We start from the raw sequence: 18,922 nt of genomic DNA, 5'->3' as shown, positions 1-18,922 counted from the left end.
CTCCCCCTCCCCTGTCAACCTTCCCCCTTTCGCCTCCCCCGCCTGTAGGGAGGTTTAGTTGACATTGAAGAACAAAAGAATTCTGGTTCCTGTAGCAACTGCTGCAGTAAAGTTATGGTGAGATCGGGGTGACTGACTCACACAGCCCCGCAGCTTACTGGGTAATGGGGCTGCTGCCTACCATCCCCCTGGGGAGACTAAAGCAGTAGGAGCCCACCCACCCCCTCACAAGGGAGAGAAAATCCTTACCCTCCACTGATGCCCTCAGCCCAGCTCCTCCACCAACTGAAGGAAGGTGGGCCAGGACCCTCGACCCTCCTTCTCTGCCCCCCGATCATTGAAGGGTGCTGGGTGACTTTTTTCTCCCCATCCCTTCTCCCCCAGTCCTTCCCCAAGTTTTTCCCAGGGGTCTATCTTTCACCCCCTCTCCTGGTTTCCCCTCAACACCCCCACCTCCTGAAGCAGCTGGGACAAGGGGTGCCCAGAGGACAACTTCTTAGAGACTGTTGCCCTGTCTTCCTGTCCTCGCTCTCCTGGTGGTGTTGGCACAAGCTTGGCCCAGGGACCTTTCCACCAGTTAGCACTCACCCAGTCCCTTCCTTGGTCAGGGGCCCAGTGCAAATCCAGTGTGGGGATTGGGAGGGCAGGGGTGGCCCAGCTAGGGGGTTGGGAACGACTCCCCTCCAGCTCTCCAGAGCTGTGAGAGGGCGTGACTCGGGTTGCCGCCCCCTCCCCAGACAGTGAGGACTGAAGCCCCGAGAAGGGGACGATGACACTACTAGCCTCTGGGCAGGGCCTACCCACAGAGAGGCTTCCAGCTTGGCATGGTCCCTCAGGCCTTCAAGGTCTCTTTCCCCAACCTGCATCTGCCCAGCTGGGCTCACTAAGATCCAGGGTGGAATTGTGGGCAAGGCCAGAGAGCACCCCCGGGAGTGCTAGGAAACCTCAATCTCAGTTCAGAAACCCAGATGGGCAGGAACAGTCAGAATGGCGGGGCCTGGGGAGGGGGGCACTAAGGCAGAGAGGAGAAGGTGACAGTGTGGTTGAGGGGAGAGGGAGCTTGTGTTGAGAGCTCGACCTGCCAGGGGAGACCCCAGCCCACACAGAAGCCCTCCCTCCAATGCAGCCCTCCCTCCACACATCCGCCAAACTAGCTCTCTTCCTCTCTTCAAAGCCCTACTGAGAGCTCATCTCCTCCAGGAGGCCTTCCCAGACTGAGCCCCCTTTTTCCTCTCCTTCTCCCCATCACTCCCCCACCCTACCTCCTTCCCCTCCCCACAGCACTTGTATATACTTGTACAGATTCATTACTCTATTTTACTTGTACATATTTACTACTCTATTTTATTCATGATGTGCATATAACTATAATTCTATTTATTCTGACGGTTTTGACACCTGTCTACCTGTTTTGTTTTGTTGCCTGTCTCCCTCTTCTAGACTGTGAGCCCGTTGTTGGGTAGGGACTGTCTCTATATGTTGCCAACTTGTACTTCCCAAGTGCTTAGTACAGTGCTCTGCACACAGTAAGTGCTCAATAAATACGATTGAATGAGTGAATGAATGAACAGAGCGGTACTGACCCCAGGGGTTTCTCCCTCAGGCTTTCGGGGGGAGCCAGGGGCTCTGGAATTTTCTCCTGGGGCTCTGTGCCTGCCCCATCCCCCCACCACTGCCAGTGTGGGGAGATTCAGCGTGGGGTGTGATGCTCTTTGTGGGCAGGGAATGTGTCTGTTATGTTGTTGTATTGTACTCTCCCAAGCCCTTAGTACACTACTCTGCACACACTAAGCGCTCAATAAATACAGTTGGCTGAATGGTGGTCAGAGCCTGGGGAGCCCTTCCTTGTGTGAGTCCTTCCACTGTCTGGCCTGCTGGAAGCAGGGATGGGCCCATACAAGCTTCTATTCCCCACTGGGATGAATGGGGGATCTGCCCCGCCCACAGCAGAAGGCGCTGGGTCTGCAAGAGGTGGGTGGGCAGCGAGATGGGAGGCTGAAGCTGCCTGGGTGCCACTGGGACCAGGAGTCTCCAGGGGAGCTGCCCGTGGTGGTCAGGATGAGCTGTGGCAGGAAGCATCTTGCGTGCACAATGAAGGGTTTCAGCAGCAGATTGTGAGTGACAGAAGGACAAATTGCAGATGCTATGTTGGTATGAGGGGTGGAGGCTCCTCTCTAGAGCTGGCTTCTTTCTGGTGTGATTGGCTGCCACTCTCTGAAGGGTCTCTCCTCTCCCCCCTCCCCCAGGCACTGCTGAGCACCCGCTCCGTCTCAGGATTTGGGGTGGTGGCACAGCTTGGAGGAGTTTAGGGTGAATTTCCTGGTCCATAATTGGAAGGAGAGGAGTTGAAGGGATGGATGGGGTAGGGTGTGGGGTGTCTTGCGTTGCTATCACCCAGCTAGAAAAGGGGCAGCTGCAGCCCCTAAGGGGCAACAGTATCTCACACTCTGGACAGGGAGCACTGGCCACTCCAGAGAGCCTCTCAATCACTTTGATGGCCCCTTACCCCGCTCCAACAGGTAAGGGTCTCGCTGAAGCTCATCAGGGCAGGAGGTCCCACTACCCCCTTCAGGAAGAACAAGATGCCACTTGAAGGCTAACCTCTATCCGCCCCACTGCACAGCTGCCCTATATGCTTGGTGGCGTTGGAGTCCAACTGCCCCTGTCCCAACAGAGTGGCTCATCAGAGTCCTCAGCTCCCTCTTCTCCAAACTCAGCCATGCCCAGTCTGGGGTCACCCCGAGTCCCTGGCTTCACCCTCCAAACTCAGCTCTGCCTTTTGGCTCTAGGGTGGAGCGAATTTGAGGAGTCTTGGTTCCCCCCTCCCCGGGGCCCATCTTTGGCTTGAGCGGAGAGGGACTGGGAGTGGGAGGGGACCCCAGGGAGTGGAGGGGGCAGGAGGCAGTGCTCTGGCAGATGTGCCCAGCATAGGTAGGAACTCCTGTTCTTTTCAGATGGAGATGAAGGAGGCAGAGGTGGGGACACCTCCCTCCCTGGCTGCCAGTCTGTCCAAGAGTCATGGAGACAGCTGGGTGGCAGAGGCTTTGTTTCTCAGCTTGTGTCCAGGTGGGCTGGTGGTGGGTAGAGGAGGTGGACCCAGGGGACGGAAGGTGGCACTGGGAGAAGGAACAGGGTTTGGGACCTGGGGGATTAAGGAAGTGTGGGAGCCTGCACTGGGCCCCCGTGGACAGCTGGAATCTGTGTTAGCAGAAGTAGGTCTTGGTTCCTATTCTTGAAGCACTCACATCGCCAGGGAGCTACAGGCACCTCCGAGGAGATGAGGTCAGAGATGCCTCCTAGGCTAGGAGCTCTCCAGAAGTCATGTCTTCCATCCCTCTGCCTCTGGACAGAACCACCTTTCTTCCTCTTCTAGACTTTAAGCCCCTCAAAACTATAAGCTCCTTATGGGCAGGGAATGTGTCTGTTTACTGTTCTATTGTACTTCCCAAATGCTTAGTACAGTGCTCTGCATGCAGAAAGTCCTTAATAAATACCATTGAATTGAATAGGACAGTTCAAAGGCCAGACTCTCACTGGCAGGGTTCAGCCTCAGGTCCACCTCTGATGGGGATCCGGGTGGGGGGCTGGGGTGGCTTTCCCCCACCCCCCTGGGGAAGGGGCCCTCATCTGTAGCATGGCTGGGGAACGCAGCCCTCTTCCACCCAAGATAGCCAAAATCCTCCTTATCTACCCCTGGGCCCATCAGAACATCACACAAACAAGAGCTCAGCTAGCCTGAAGGAGGGGACTCAAGCCTGTCTTGAGCTGTCAGACATCACTGCTGAGATCCGAACCGGAGGGAGTGACCAGTGTGAGGGATGGAGGATAGATCGGAGGCCTTTTCTAGCAGGGAAAGGGTTTCAACTCTTGACCAAGCAGATGACCAGGAGAGGATGAGAAGTTCCCTTTCCAGAGATCTTAGAGTCCAGGAGCTATGTTATTTCTTGAGGAGTGGGAGGAGCAGTGGGGGTGGTGGGTTGGTGGGAAAAAGGGTCGAGGCAGACAGAAATGTGCCAGTCAGATTGTTCCTCCAGCTCTGTGTAGGAGAAGCAGCTCACTACGATGAACTCCGGGGCTGTTCTAGGACCAGCCTCCTACTCTCCCCCAGGGAAAGGCTACCCAACGTGGCATCTCTGGTGAACCTGCCCCACACTCTGGTCTTCTGGCTCCGGAATCTGGGAAACCAAATCCTCGGAGACGGAGGCGGGGCCGTTCCCAGGTCGAACACATCCTGACAGGGGCCTGAGGGCCCCACAACAAATGGCATTTATGATGAGATGTTGACGGGAGGATTAATTTTCTACCAGCACGTCCTCCTGTCTGCTTTCCAGAGCCCAGGAAGAGGCAGGGCATGGTGGGGTCTCTCGCTCCCTGCTCCTCACTTGGGTCCAGCAACAAGGGGGACCAGGCAGCCAGGAGGGGAAGGGAGAAAGAGGGACTCCCCTGGGGGCCTGGACCCTCTTATCTCCCCCACCCTGCAGCCCCATAGCCACTGCTTGGTGCAGGGATGGGATTTGAACACTGAACAGCGCTGCTCCTACCCTCACCCCTTTAGATAGATGAGGCCCCCCTGTTCCGTCACCCAGAACCCATTGTCTTCTGCAACACTGCTGGGATGACTGGGCCAAAGGAGCAGATAGGAAGTAGCATGGCCTAGCAGAAAGAGCACAGGACTGGGAGTCAAGAGACCTGGGTTTGAATCCCGGCTCTGCCATTGCTTTCTGTGTGAACTGAGGCAAGTCACTTCATTTGGCAGTGCCTCAGTTTTCTCATGTGTGAAATGGGGATTAAATACCGATTCTCCTACTTAAATTACGAGTCCCATGTGCAACAGGAACTGAGACCGCTTGCTTGTATTGTATCTATCCCAGCACTTAGTACAGGAGTTGGCTCATAGTAAGAGCTCAACAAATACTACAGATATTTTCATTGCCTATTTGGCCAGGTCTGGCTGCAGGCAAACAATGGTCAGCACTGCAGGAGCCGGACACCAACAGGATAGAGAAGACACCACCCATGGGCTGGGCACTTACAACTCAAGGGGGAGACAAGACCAAACACCTTGCAAGGGGAGGGAGGGAACGGAGAGAGTGGGCTTAAAGGCTGCTGGGGGAGAGGCCTCAGGGAAGACTATGGGCACAGTGTGTTTGGGAAGAAGGAAGGGATGGATGAGAGGAAAAGGGACCTAGTGGAAAGAACACCGGCCTGGGAGTCAGAAGACCTGGTTCTAGTCTCAGCTGTGCCACAGACTTGTTGTGTGACCTTGGGCAAGTCACTTAATGTCTCTGGGCCACAGGTTCCTCATCTGTAAAATGATGATGATTAAATACCTGTTGTTCCTCCTACTTATTCTGTGAGCCCCTTGTGGGCCAGCGACTGTGCTAGACCTGGGTATCTTGTATCTAGCCCAGTGCTTTGGTCAGTGCTTGGCACATAGCAAACTTTTAACCTTGGCAAGTCACTTAACTTCTCTGTACCTCAAGTTACCTCATCTGTAAAATGGGGATTAAGACGAGGTGCCCCATGTGGGACTTGGACGGTGTCCAACCTAATTAGCCAGTATCTACAAGGGCTTAAAAAGTATCATCACAAAACAAAAACCAAATACTACATTTATTTTTTATAATTTCGATGGCTTTGGAAAGGAGCTAGGGCAGTGGCCACGGGAGAATTTGGTTGGGGGAAGGAGGAAAGCCGGATATGAGGCTTGGGCGGTTGTTCAGGTCCTTGAAGTCTCCACGGCCCCTCTCTTTCCAAAACCCAGCCTGTCTCTGAGTCCTGCGGTGAGGTAGGGGAGTCCTTTTTCTCCCGAAACTTCAACGGAGGCCCAGAGAGGTGAAGCTACATGGCAGAGGTCACACAGCGGGGCTGGGATTGAGCCAGGCCTTGACCCTTGTGAGGGGCAGGATTGGGGTTGGGGGGTCGTGTCCCTTTCGCCTGTGACATCTCCCACCTCTCTTCCAGGGCCAATGACGTAGGATGAACCCTGCCTGTCCCCTCTTACTGTCTGTGATACCGTCGTTACTGTGGCTGACGTCCGCCTTCGACCCCGCTCCCAGCGCCTGCTCCGCCCTGGCCTCGGGCGTCCTATACGGCTCCTTCTCGCTGCAGGATCTGTTCCCCACCATCGCCTCGGGCTGCTCCTGGACCCTGGAGAACCCCGACCCCACCAAGTACTCCCTCTACCTGCGCTTTAACCGCGAGGAGCAGGTGTGCGCCCACTTCGCGCCTATGGTCCTGCCCCTGGATCACTACCTGGCCAACTTCACGTGCAGCCGCTCGAGAGACGACGAGGAGGAGGAGCAGGAGGAAGAGGGCGGAGAGTGGCCGCAGGAGGAGGGCAGCGGGCTGGAGCTGTGCCGCCCCCGCAGCCCCTTCACCTTCCTGCACTTCGACAAGAACTTCGTGCAGCTCTGCCTGTCGGCCGAGCCGTCCGAGGCCCCGAAGCTCCTGGCCCCCGCCGCCCTCCAGTTCCGCTTCGTCGAGGTGCTACTCATCAACAACAACAACTCGAGCCAGTTCAGCTGCGCTGTGCTGTGTCGCTGGGTGGAGGAGTGCGGTCACCTGGCCGCCCAGGGATGTGCCCTGGCCCAGCCCGGCTGCAGCTGCCAGGGTGAGGAGGAGCCGCCCCAGCGCCCCCCACCCACGACTCTGCCCCCGCCCCGCAACCACACGCTGTCCAATGCCCTGGTGCCTGCGCTGGCCGCCGGAGAGACGGACCTGCATTCGGGCAGCAGCAATGACCTGTTCCCGCCTGAGATGAAATACGGTGAGTCCTGGAAGGGGCGGAGGGGTGGGGTGGGGCTGCAGGGGTGACCCCCAGCAGAGGATTCAAGGCGCAGGGGATCAATTGCGGGCGAGGGTTCTTGGTTCACTTCCCTACCCCTTTAACTGCCGTACCACCTACTTGACAGCCAGGGCTGGGGCCTGAATGGGGTCCGTGGTTCCAGCTTCACCCATGTTGTCCTCCCCCTTGGGTGGGTGCTCATCCCAGAGAGCTGAGGGAAACCGTAATAGTAGGTTTGGGAGTTGGGGAAATGAGGCTCGGAGAGGGCAGGACAGAGAGAGGAGGGGCTGCTCACTTGCCAAGGGCTCCTCGCTTTCCCCCTCCCTTTTGCCTGGAGCTCCCTCCCCTCCTCTCCCCATCTTCAAAGCCCTACTAAATCACATCTCCTCCAGGAAACCCCCTCTGACCACTCATCTCTCCACCCTCTTCTCCCCCTCTCCTGCATTACCTACGCACTTTTGTCTATACCCTCTAAGCACTTTGATGGCCCAGATCACCCCACTGCAGCCCTTAGGTATATATCCTTGAATGATCAGTCAATCGATCATATTTATTGAGTGCTTCCTGTGTGCAGAGCACCGTAATAATAATACTAATAGTAATGGCATTAGTTAAGCGCTTACTATGTGCAAAGCACTGTTCTAACCGCTGGGGGGATACGAGGTCATCAGGTTGTCCCACATGGGGCCCACAGTCTTAATCCCCATTTTACAGATGAGGTAACTGAGGCCCAGAGAAGTGAGGTGACCTGCCCAAAGTCACACAGCTGACAAGTGGCGGAGCCGGGATTAGAACACATGACCTCTGACTCCCAAGCCCGTGCTCTTCTTCTCTGTACTAAGCATATGGGAGAGTACAGCATAACAAAGTGGAATGCTGTTGCTTCCCCCTACCTGTAATTTATTTATATGTCTGTCTTCCCTGCTAGATTGTAAACTCCTTCAGGGCAGGGTATCACATCTACTAACTCGGTTATATTCTCCCAAGAGCTTAATACATTGCTCTGCACACAGTGGGTGCTCAGTACATACCATTGATGGATTGAGGGGTAAGAGGTGGGACAACATGGCTGCAGAAGCCCAGGGAGCCAGGTTTCCAGCTCTGACAGCTGCCTGCTGCTGGAGACCGGGACTCGAGCAGGATTGACCGTGCTGCGGGCCCTGCTTCTCTTGGTCCCCAAGCCCCACACCCTCTGAACCCTGCTTTCTCAGCCTATGAGTGACTTTTTAAAAATGGTATTTTTTAATGGTATAAGCGCTTACTATGTGCCAGGTACTGTACTAAGCTCTGGGGTAGATACAAGCTAATCAGAATGGACAGTCTGTGTCCCACATGGGGCTCACAGTCGTAATCCCCATTTTACAGATGAGGTAATTGAGGCCCAGAGAAGTGAAGTGACTCACCCAAGGTCATACAGCAGACAAGTGGTGGCACCGGAATTGGCTCCTTCTAACTCCCAGGCCTGTGTTCTATCCATTAGGCCACGCTGCTTCTCTTTTCTCTTGATTCAGGGAGATGCAGCTATCTTCCTGCTAGGATTTTGCTGACTCCCACTCCCTCTCGACTCCCCAAATTTGGGCCCCCCGAGTGAAGTCCCTAAGAGCCGAGACCTGCTGGGAAAGGCAGTGACGGGAGTCGCTGGGATACCCCCACCTTAAACTGACTGGGCCAACAGTGACCCAGGGCAGGCAGAGACCTCTCTGGAAGTGGGGGTGGTCCTTGGCAGGCCAGATCTTTCTGATCCCCTGGCATCAATGAGCTCTAGGCAGTGTCTGACGCATTCAAATTTTCCATGCTGCCTTAAGTGGGTGTAAATAATAATAACAGATCAATCAATCAATTGTATTTATTGGACACTTACTGGGCGTAAAGCGTTGAGTTTGCCAACGCATCATGCTAAGGGCTGGGATAGATTAAACAATGGTAATAATGATAATTGTGGAATTTAAGTGCTTACTCTGTGCCGAGCCCTCTGGTAGATACAATACAATCAGATCAGACACAGTCCCTGTCCCACACAGAGCTCACAGTCTAAGGGGGAGGGAGGTGAGTTATTTAAATCCCCATTTTACAGATGAAGAAAAAAGGGGCATAGCAGAATTGTGAGGAAACAGCAGACAAGTTGTGGAGCTGGGATTAGAAGCCAGGTCTTCTGACTCCTAGCCCTGTGCTCTTTCCACTAGACCACACTGCCTTCTTATCTTCCAACATGAACTGAAGTACTGGTCTTTTGGGAATCTGTAGTCTCGGGGGTGAGGGGCTCTTTGGAGTTTGAGGAAGAGCTGGGTGGGAATTGGGAATCTTTTTGTTCCTTTCCCACTGATCCAGATACATTTAGCACCCTTAGGAGCAGCGAGAACCTGCCCTTAGGTTGGGTGATGAAATCAGGACAGCATTAGGCAGCATAGGCAGAGGGTAAGGTGTGCCCTAGGGTGAGGATCAGGGCCTCTAGGGTCAGAGGGTGGGAGCCCAGGCCCCTGGGTTCCTTAATAATAATAATAATAATAATAATAATAGTATTTGTCAAATGCTTACTAGATGCCAGTCACTGTACTAAACGCTGGGGTGGATACAAGCAAATCAGGTTGGACACAGTCCCTGTACCATATGGGGCTCCCAGTCTTAATCCCCATTTTACAGACGAGGTAACTGAGACACAGAGAAGTTAAGTGACTTGCCTAAGGTCACACAGCAGACAAGTGGCAGAGACAGGATTAGAACCCTGGTCCTTCTGACTCCCATGTATCACTTGTCAGAGCGGAGGGCCTGCTACTAGAAAGGTCTTCTTTACTGTTTCTTTTCCTTGTTGAGGTTTCCAGCCCTCTGCCCATGGTCCTTGAGGGGAAGGGTCGACTGGGAACCAGGACTGGGGTGAGCCAGGGCTTGGGTGATGGCGGGTAAGGTTTTAGCTGAGGGTTTTGGCATCCAGGTAGAAATGAACATTTGCTGGCCAAGAAAAGGGCCAGTGCTCCTTGCCTAAGCCTAAGCCCCCGATGTTCCCAAAGAGGAATCCTTGATGGCCTACCTTGGCCAGGCACTCTCCCAGGTTGAGCTGGCAGAAGCAGCCTGTTGGCGTTTCTGGGGCAGATGGTCAGGGAGACGGTGGGGTACAGGGAGCAGTATTTGTGATGGACTCAAGCAGGCCAATGGTCTAGGCTGGGCCATGGCTCTGAGTCCTGGGCCTGGACAAACACCTCAGGCCTGCCCAAAGGAGGCCCAGAGCAAAAGGTTGCCACGCTCCCAACATCCTCTCACAGTTGTCCTCTTAGGACCTTGTCTCTCAGCCAGGGGAGGCCCCATTGTCAAGACAATTGCTCCCTTTCTCCTGAAAGCCATTAAAACGAGGCTTTGCTGGGGCAAACAAGAGGGACACTATGAGGTGGGGGGCAGAGATGGGGACAATTAGCTGGCATCAAGCTTCTTTTCCCTGGACCTCGCAGCTAGACAAGACAAAGAGAACTCCAGCTCCCATCTAGGCTATCTTGGGCACCATTTGAGGGCCTACCTGTAGAGTATGCGGGTGCTGGAAGAAGAAAGAATGGGGTGGGCTAGTGGGGGGGGCAAAGCTTTGCACCCCAGGCAAACATGGTGTGTCAGAGAGGAAGCCAGGAGCCAGGACATTTGGGTTCCACCTTACAGAGAAGCAGTGTGGCTCAGTGGGAAAGAGCCCGGGCTTTGGAGTCAGAGTTCATGGGTTCAAATCCCGGCTCAGCCAATTGTCAGCTGTGTGACTTTGAACAAGTCACTTAACTTCTCTGTGCCTCATTTACCTCATCTGTAAAATGGGGATTAAGATTGTGAGCCCCCCCGTGGGACAACCTGATCACCTTGTAACCTCCCCAGTGCTTAGAACAGTGCTTTGCAACATAGTAAGCACTTAATAAGTGCCATTATTATTATTATTACAGTCTGTGCCTCTTCTCCCAGGGCCACTATGGCAAAGGGGCCAACAGTACCCAGCCTTCCGCACTGGGCTTGAGGGACCCTCTGCTTGGAAGATGTTAAGGTTCTTTTTCTTTCCTCCCTTGAGATCTCCTGCCATCTGCCTCTGGGGTCCCAGGTGTCAGAGCCTGGGAAGGAGTGAGCCAGGGCCAGTGATGAAGCCATCAGGATACCAGTTGAGTAGCTCCAGGGTTCTGGCCAAACTGGGAAGTCAGGAGGCAGAGGGAGTTGGGCGGATTATGGACAACTTTTCCCATCTGGGAGACCCAGGAGAGCCCAAGGCAAGGGATTTAGTGCCTTCAGGAGGAAATTGAATTTCGCTTCTTTGTTGAACATAACTGGAGAAAGTGCCGCCATATATCATGTTATTTTATTATTCCCTCTTTCGCTCTTCTTCACGGGCGGGCACCACACCATGCATAATTTCTGGGAGCAGCAGGATGGGCAAGGACTGTGGGGTATAAGCTCTCCAATTCACCGTTTAGCTCCCGCCCAGAGCAGCAGGTTTCCTGTCTGGCTTTCCCTGTGGCCTGGAGAATGGCGGGGGAGGAAGGCTGGGCCCACACAGACGGGCACTGCCTGGGCATGATTCCAGCCAAGGAGCAGTGCCAGGGGACCCGCTGGGAGTGATGGAGCCGGAAGCAGAAGTTGGTGAGTTTCAGAGCCAAGACATGTTGGAGGGGGCCTGCAGTGAGGGCTCTGCTCCCAAACAGTGGGTCAGTGGGGGTGCCTGATGTCCGTGGCATTGACCAATTCAGTCTTTCTCTGGAACCCCCAGTTTGGCCCAGGATGGCACAGAAGAGAAGCATTCTGGGAGAGCTATGAAGTGATGTTCAGAAATCATAAGGAAGTGACACTGCATACTCTACCATTGCCTGGTCAGACCAGGGGCCCCACCAGTCCTGGATTCTGTCTCCAGGGCAACAGAATGTTGGAGGAATGTCATGGATCGATCAGCAAAATCTCTAACTTTTCCCTACATCTCTTTAACTTCCTAGTAACCCATTAGGGGCCACGCGGTCATGAACTCTTGTACTTTACTATCCCCATCTGTAATTTATTTTAATGTATGTTTGTCTTCCCCTGTAGACTGTAAGCTTCTCATGGGCAGGGATTACATCTACCAACTCTAATTAATTAATTAATGATGCTATTTGTTAAGCACTTACCATGTGCAAAGCACTGTTCTAAGCTCTGGGGGTATACAAGGTAATCAGGTTGTCCCACGTGGGGCTCGCAGTCTTCATCCCCATTTTACAGATGAGGGAACTGAGGCCCAGAGAAGTTAAGTGACTTGCCCAAAGTCACACAGCTGACAATTGGCGGAGCTGGGATTTGAACCCATGATGTCTGACTCCAAAACCCGGGCTCTTTCCACTGAGCCATGCTGCTTCTCTAGTGTATTGCGGGCAGTACTGGCAGTAACTCTAGTGTATTGTATTCTCCCAAGCACTTGCTACAGTGCTCTGCACCGTAAGTGCTCAATAAATATTATTGATTGATAGATTGATGAACTGATCCAAAGCCCCTCTTGAACCTGCTGGTATTTTCTGCTTCCACAGCTTCCTGTGGTAACGAATACTCAAGGCTGCTTACCCACTTGGGGAGATGTTTCTTCTGGTTTGTTTTGACTCAGGGGAATTGGTCCCAGAATAGGGGGAAGGTTGATAAGACTAAGGATAACCAGCCCTCAGGAGATGGACTCACAATTGGGAGGTGTTGTGGTAATTATATCTGTTTCTGATTGGGTCTGTCAACCGTCTCTAAGTGGGAGGCTCTTCCCTTCCTCTGTCTTTTGTGGCCAGTTCTGCTCTTCTGGTCACCCCAGGCTTTCTCCCTGGCCTAACTGGCACAGTGGGGAGGTTGTTTGGCACCCCTGGACCGGGAGGCTCTGTGGGGGAATGGGAGGGGCCTGGAAGAGGCCGCCTCGCCGACTAGCACTCCACCAGGTGCCCATCACTCCCTTGTGCTGCCCACGTTTGCTCTGGCTTCCTCTGCCCAGAGCCATCATCGGGAAGATTAGTGCCAATTAGCGGGATCGTGGGTATCCGATGCCACAGCTTCCCCATGGCGGAGAGCATCTGCAAGTTGTACATCCCCAGCGGGTCCAGGGCGGTTTGGGTCTGCGTGGTGGCATCGTCATCACCAAGCCCTTAGACTGGCCTGGGTGGTTCCCCCGCCCCCTTTCCTGCCCGCCCGCCGCCTCCGGGCCCTGCCAGGCCAGCTGGAGAGCTGTACCAGCAGCGGAGAGACCAGACTGGCAGCTTTCAGCTGACAGATTGTGAGCAGGAAAATGCGCTTTGCCGAGCAGGAAGGTGTGTTGTGTTGGGGTGGGGGCGGAGAGGGTCGGTGCCAAACCCTCTCCAAGGGGGTTCTGTTGTAACCCGGGATGGGGTGCAGGCAGAGAAGGAGAGAGAAGCACCTCTCCTCTCCCCTCTGCCCCTCTTGGGGTGATTCCCTGCTCCTCTGTGAACCTGTTTTTCTCTACAGTGAGGGGGAATTCACTCGCACCTCAAGAGTGGAGGAGAGGGCAGGAGGTAGGAGATGCCAGAGTTTTGGGGTGCATCAGCAAGATTAGCTGTGAGAGGGGGAGTTGGTGGTGGGGAGGTTGAGGGGGGCATTGGGGAGAATACAGCTCTGAGGACCACACTGCTAAGGTCCTGTGATGGCTGCCACCCCATGAGAGACACATGTGTTTGCCCCCCCTGGCTTGAGCGCACCCCGGATTGCTATGGGCAAGAGGGAGAGTGTGGGCGGGCAGTCTGGCTACCACCATCATGGAGGTGAAAATGGTCCTGATTTTGAGGGATGCCAGATGCCTGATGCTCTGGCACTGCCGTGCCTGCTTACCGTGCCCCCACCAGCCAAGCTCCTGCCGCTGCCTTGAGTGACTGCAGTAGAACAGATCGCTGGAGTGATGTCTTGTAGCAGAGAGGTTGGGGCTGAGGTGTGCTCTATTGAGCTGGTGGGCTCAGGGAAGGAGGAGAGGAGGAGTAGTAGAAGGAAGAGAAGGAGGAGGAGGAGGAGGGAAACGAAGAGGCTGGGTGAGGCAGGAGCAAGGTTGGAAGGGGGAGCAGAGTTGAGCCCTCATTGGGGTTGAGGGGGGCGCAGGGGTTGGGGCAGGTGATGTAGTGGTTTCTGGGCCTGCCTTCGAACCCAGTGCATTTGACGAGGGTGTACAGGCGCCTGTTAATTTCACGCAAACTGCCCTTGATGGATCTCTTGTTATTTTTGGTGAGTTGAGCCATAAATTTGTGCCATCTCACTGCAGCAATCTGTTAAATGGGGGAGAAGAAAGGAAGAGAAAAGATCCAGGGGAGGAAGGAACCAGTAGGTTGTTCCTTGCTTCCTTTGGCCGGGGGGGAGTGGGGCACCAAAGGTGGCAGTGGGTGCCATCCTTACCCATGGGCTTTCAGGTATTGAAGGAATGTTGTGCACGCAGTTTCCTGGGGCTGAGAACAGGCCCCACCACCCGCTGGCCCCACTGGCGATAGCTATAAGGAGGGGGGCCAGCACCAGGGTCTTCCTCCCCCTCCCTTCAGTTGTCCCTTGGACTGCTTTGGGGGGTTATCGTCCCTCTCCCTTGTCCTTTCTGGAGCCAGACCCGGCAGGGAGACCCTGGGCCAAACCCCAGAAAGTTCCAGCAACTCTCTGAGGTCCCTGGAATAGCAAGAGGGATTGAGATCAAACATCTGGAAGAACTTCCGGACAGAAGATGCTGGGGTGGGTGGTTAAAGGAAGCTGTGGGGTCTTTCCTCTTCCCACCCTGTATCTGTATAAAAGGTGGGGGAGGGCCTCCCGTGTGGAGGCAGGAGGATGGACAAAATGACCTCAAGAGGTCCCCTACAGTGGGAGGAGCCTGACTTTTCCCTCTTGACCTTTGGGGCTGGATTCCCAACACGATTTATTTTTTTTAATGGTGTTTGTCAAACACTTACTATATGCCAGGCTCTGTACTAATTGCTGGGGTCGATACAAGCTAATCATGTTGGACACATATAGGGCTCATAGTCTTAATCCCCATTTTAGAGATGGGGAAACTAAAGCCCAGAGAGGTGAAGTGATTTGCCTAAGGCCACACAGCAGGCAAGAGCAGGGATTAAAACCCAGCTCCTCTGGCTCTCAGGCCTGGGATTTTTCACTAGGCCACACTGCTCCTCTCGCTTTTTCTTGAAAAATGATTCGAGCTACAGAGTGAAGTATGAACTCGGATTGGGGGACACAAGAGGCAGGGAGGTCAGCAAGGAGGTTGATGCTGTAGTCAAGGGGATATGATATAGTGCTTGAATCGTTGTAGAAGCAGTTTGGATGGAGAAGATAGAGAGAAAATGGTTTATATTGTGAAGGTGGAACTGACAGGATTTGGTGACAAATTGACTGTGTGGGTTGAATGAGAGAGATGAACGGAGGATACTGCGAAGGTTACGGACTTGTGAATTAGGGAGGGTAGTGGTATTTTCTACAGTGACGAGGAGGGCCAGGATTTGGGTGTAAAGGCGAGATGTTCTTAATTGGACGTGTTTATTTTGAAGTGTCCTGAAGAGGAAATGCGAGGCTGCAGAGAAGGAGAAAGGTCAGGGCTGGAGAGGTAAATCTGGGAATCATCTGTATGAAGATGGTAGCTGAAGCCATGGGAGTGAATGAATTCTCCAAGGAAGTGGGCATAGTTGGAGATTAGAAGGGGACCTTGAACTGAACCCTTTGGGACCTCCCCACTCTCAGAGGGTGGGAGGCAGAGGAAATACCTGGAAAAGAGAACAAGAAGGTTTAGTCAGAGAGATAGGAGAACCAGGAGAGGCCAGTGTCAGTGGAGCCATGGATGGATAATGCTTCAGGAGAATAATAATAATGGTGGCATTTGCTAAGCACTCGCTATATACCAGGCACTGTCCTAAGAACTGTGTTGGATACAAGCAAATCGGGTTGGACACAGTCCCTGTCCCACCATGGGGCTCACGGTCTTAATCCCCATTTTACAGCTGAGGTGACTGAGACACAGAGAAGTGAAGTGACTTGCCCAAGGCCACACAGAAGACATGCGGCAGAATCTGGATTAGAACCCAGGTCCTTCTGACTCTAGACCTTTGCTCTATCCATTAGGCCACGTTGCTGCTCAGCTGCTTCTCAGTTACCCAAGCGGGGTATGATAAGTGCTTGGATCAGCATGGTAGCAGTTTTGATGGGGAGAAAAGGGCAGATTCTAGAGACGCTGTGAATGTAGAACTGATAGGATTTGGTGACAGACTGACTATGCAGGTTGAATAGAGTCTGAAAGAGCCAGTTTGGGCAATGGGCACACGAATCAATAAGGATGGAGAAGTATTGTTGCTGGGTGGAGGAGAGGGCAGAGTTAAAGCACATGAGGATGAACTTGAGATGAATGAGGTCGGTCTGTTGTCTGGCTTTCCGCCAGCAGTGCTCAGAGGCTTGAGCAAAGAGCAGCTGTACTGTGGAGGTGATCCATGGCTGCAGGTTGAAGGTACGAGATCGACAGGGGGAAAGGGGAATGAATGAGTTGAATTCAGTGGAGAGGGGCATGTTGAGAGCATACATTTGTGCACAGAGAGAAGGTAGCTTGAGTTTGAATACAAGATGGGGCATGATGACTTTGGAAAGTTGGAGGGGGTTAAGAGATCAGAGTTTTCTTTTGGGGATAGGGCAGTTTTGTGGGAAGAGGGTGTGTGGGTGAGAAGGCAGGGGGTGGGGGACCATTCCATAGGATTAAGCCAAATGGCCTCCTACCCCTCGCACCTGGGCTCTGGGATGTCTGGGGTACAGCCCTCAGTTTCTGCCTCTGAAAGAGGGGAGCCAGATGATGAGATCGTACCTGGCAGGAAGAGGGGGGCTTGAGGGTGAGGAAGAGGCTCAGCCTCCCTCTCCCCGCGCTGACTTTGGCCACCTTGCCACTGCCTGGACCAGCATTTGTAAATTACTGGGGCAGAAACTTGGAGGAATGACCTGTGATGAAGGGGAACAGCTACTTCCTGAGAGTACTGTGGGCTGTGCCCAGGGCCAGGGGTGCCACAGCTGGGTGGGTGCCAACTCAGGGAAGGGTGGTAGAGAGCCATTGGTGAGCTGGCCCGAGGTCTTTGGCCAGGCTGAGGTATCTGATGTTAACACTAAATAATTATAATAACAGTAACGATGATGATAGTGTTAGTGGTATGTGTTAAGTGCATCTTACCCTGTGGCCAGTATTGTGCTAAGCCCTGGGGGAGCTATGGTATAGTCAAATCAGACACAGTCCCCCATGAGGCTCACTTCTGGTCCCTGGCCTGTCAGTGGAATTGAAGTGCCTGTCTCTCAACCCCTCCTCCTCAGGCCTTTGGGCGGGGTAGGGGTGCTCCATGCCCTGAGCATGGGGGCACCTTCAAAATTTCCCTTCAGCCCCATGAGGCTGCTGGAGCCCAGAGTGAACAGGCTGGAGGGGCAGGGCTGGAGGGCCAGACAGAAAGAGGGGCTGCTGTTGAGGGGTGGAGAGAGGGGGTGGCAGCCAGGAACCTGAGAGTGGGGAGGCAGCTGCGGTGGATTCTCCAGGAGGTGATGAGGGGCCACGTTGCTGGGCATGGGACCGGTGGCCAGGAAGCAGTATGGCCTATTAGATAGAGCACCGGCCTTGGAGACAGAAGAATCTGCATTCTAATTCTGGCTCTGCCAGTTGTCTGCTGTGTGACCTTGGACAAGTCATTAATTTCTCTGGGCCCCAGTTACCTCATCTGTAAAATGGGGATTAAAATTGTGAGCCCCATGTAGGACATAGCCTGTGTCCAACCTGATTAGCTTGTATTAGTACAGTGCCTGGCACATAGTAAATGCTTAACAAATTCCATGAAGCAAAAGAGCTGAGTGGAGGGGCTCGGCCCAGGAACTGGCCCATCAAACCTAGGGAAGCAGGAGCGGTGATCACTCTCATTAAAGATTGCCTCCTTGAAACCACCTGGAATCAAACAGTGCTATTTATTGAGCACTTGCTGTGTGCAGAGCACTGGACTAAGTGCTTGCAAGAGTGCAGAACAGAAGAGTTAGTAAGTGTGATCCCTGCCCTCAAGGAGCTTACATTCGAGTGGGGAGAAAGATGTTAAAATAGCTAGGGGAAGCTGCAGTACTTAAGTGGTGTGGGGCTGGGGGTAAGGTGAGTATTGGCCCTGGAAGGCCTAAGCCGTCCCCAGGACCATCCCCACCCCTCAGCCCTCGCTCCCCCTCCCCCATCCCGGCTCAGCAGCCTCTCGTGTTGCAGGTGAAGAGCCGGAAGAGGAGCTGAAGGTGAAAATCCAGTGGCCCAGGTCGGCAGACGAGCCGGGAGTGTATATGGCACAGACAGGTAACGAGTCTGTGTCTGGTGGTGATGAGGGTGGGCTGGGCCTCGGCGGCGAGTCCTGGTGTGTTGGCCCATAGGCCTGCGTGTGGGAACATGTTAGGCCACGTGCTTGTCCATGCTTGTGTCCGGGTGTGTCTATGCAGTGGCAGGGTCCTGGGTCTAATTTCCAGCCCATTCCTCTGCTCCTGCCCCACCTACCCCCTTCCACAGGGGAGGACAGTAAGTCTTGCTCAGCGAAGAGCCAAAGGTCTCTCCATCTGTCAACCGTTGGGGAGTCTTAAGGGGCTGATCAGGGGAGCAGTGGGTAAATCATAGGGAAATGGTGCCAGAGAACTATTAAAGAGCTTCGGGAGAAACTTGGGGGAGCTCTAGGGAAATTATAAGGGAGATATAGGGAGTTTTGGGGCAGCATTTGGGCCCTTTCTTTTGTCTTCCCAGCTTTACCAGGTTCCTTCTGAGGGAGTGTAGGGGGCTGCTCTGCTGTTGGAGGGAAACCCAAGGGACTGGCTTGCTTCAAATTATTCCCCAGGGCTCAAACGTGGAACAGGGGTCTGGCAGAGGGGGCTCTGGGGGGATGGGAGGGGTGGCAGGTTCTGGCATGGGAGCTTTCCAGGAAAGAGAGAGCAGCTCCTCGGTCTAGGGAGAGAAGGGGTTAGTAGGGGCTGTTTAGGCCAGGTAGTCCCCCAACCCCCTCCCTCCTGTGCTCACCTGGACCTTTTCCCAGTGACCTGACAATGAGGTTGTTGGTGATCCCCCCTAACAGGCAGGACCAGTCCTCCCCCTCATCAGTAACAGCCACCACATGTCCCCTCTAGGAACTCCAGAGCCGTTCTACTAGGAAAGTGCAGCCCTGGGCAGCCCACTGCCAGGAGGCC

At 54.0% G+C, this 18,922-nt stretch overlaps 1 protein-coding gene across 1 annotated transcript in view; it reads left to right on the top strand.

Moving 5' to 3' along the window:
- Positions 1–18,922, top strand: part of ADGRB2 (adhesion G protein-coupled receptor B2) — a 40,810-nt gene that overhangs the window by 2,747 nt on the left and 19,141 nt on the right. Inside the window, 2 exon segments of the mRNA XM_038757972.1 lie at positions 5,965–6,769; positions 17,967–18,050. Coding sequence (XP_038613900.1) covers positions 5,980–6,769; positions 17,967–18,050 — 874 coding nt within the window. The 5' untranslated portion in view covers positions 5,965–5,979.

The sequence above is a fragment of the Tachyglossus aculeatus genome, chromosome 16, assembly GCF_015852505.1.
Source record: "Tachyglossus aculeatus isolate mTacAcu1 chromosome 16, mTacAcu1.pri, whole genome shotgun sequence".
NCBI classification, from domain to species: domain Eukaryota; kingdom Metazoa; phylum Chordata; class Mammalia; order Monotremata; family Tachyglossidae; genus Tachyglossus; species Tachyglossus aculeatus.
The sequence above is the reverse complement of the archived record's forward strand: the minus strand, read 5'-3'. Positions and strand labels throughout refer to the sequence as shown.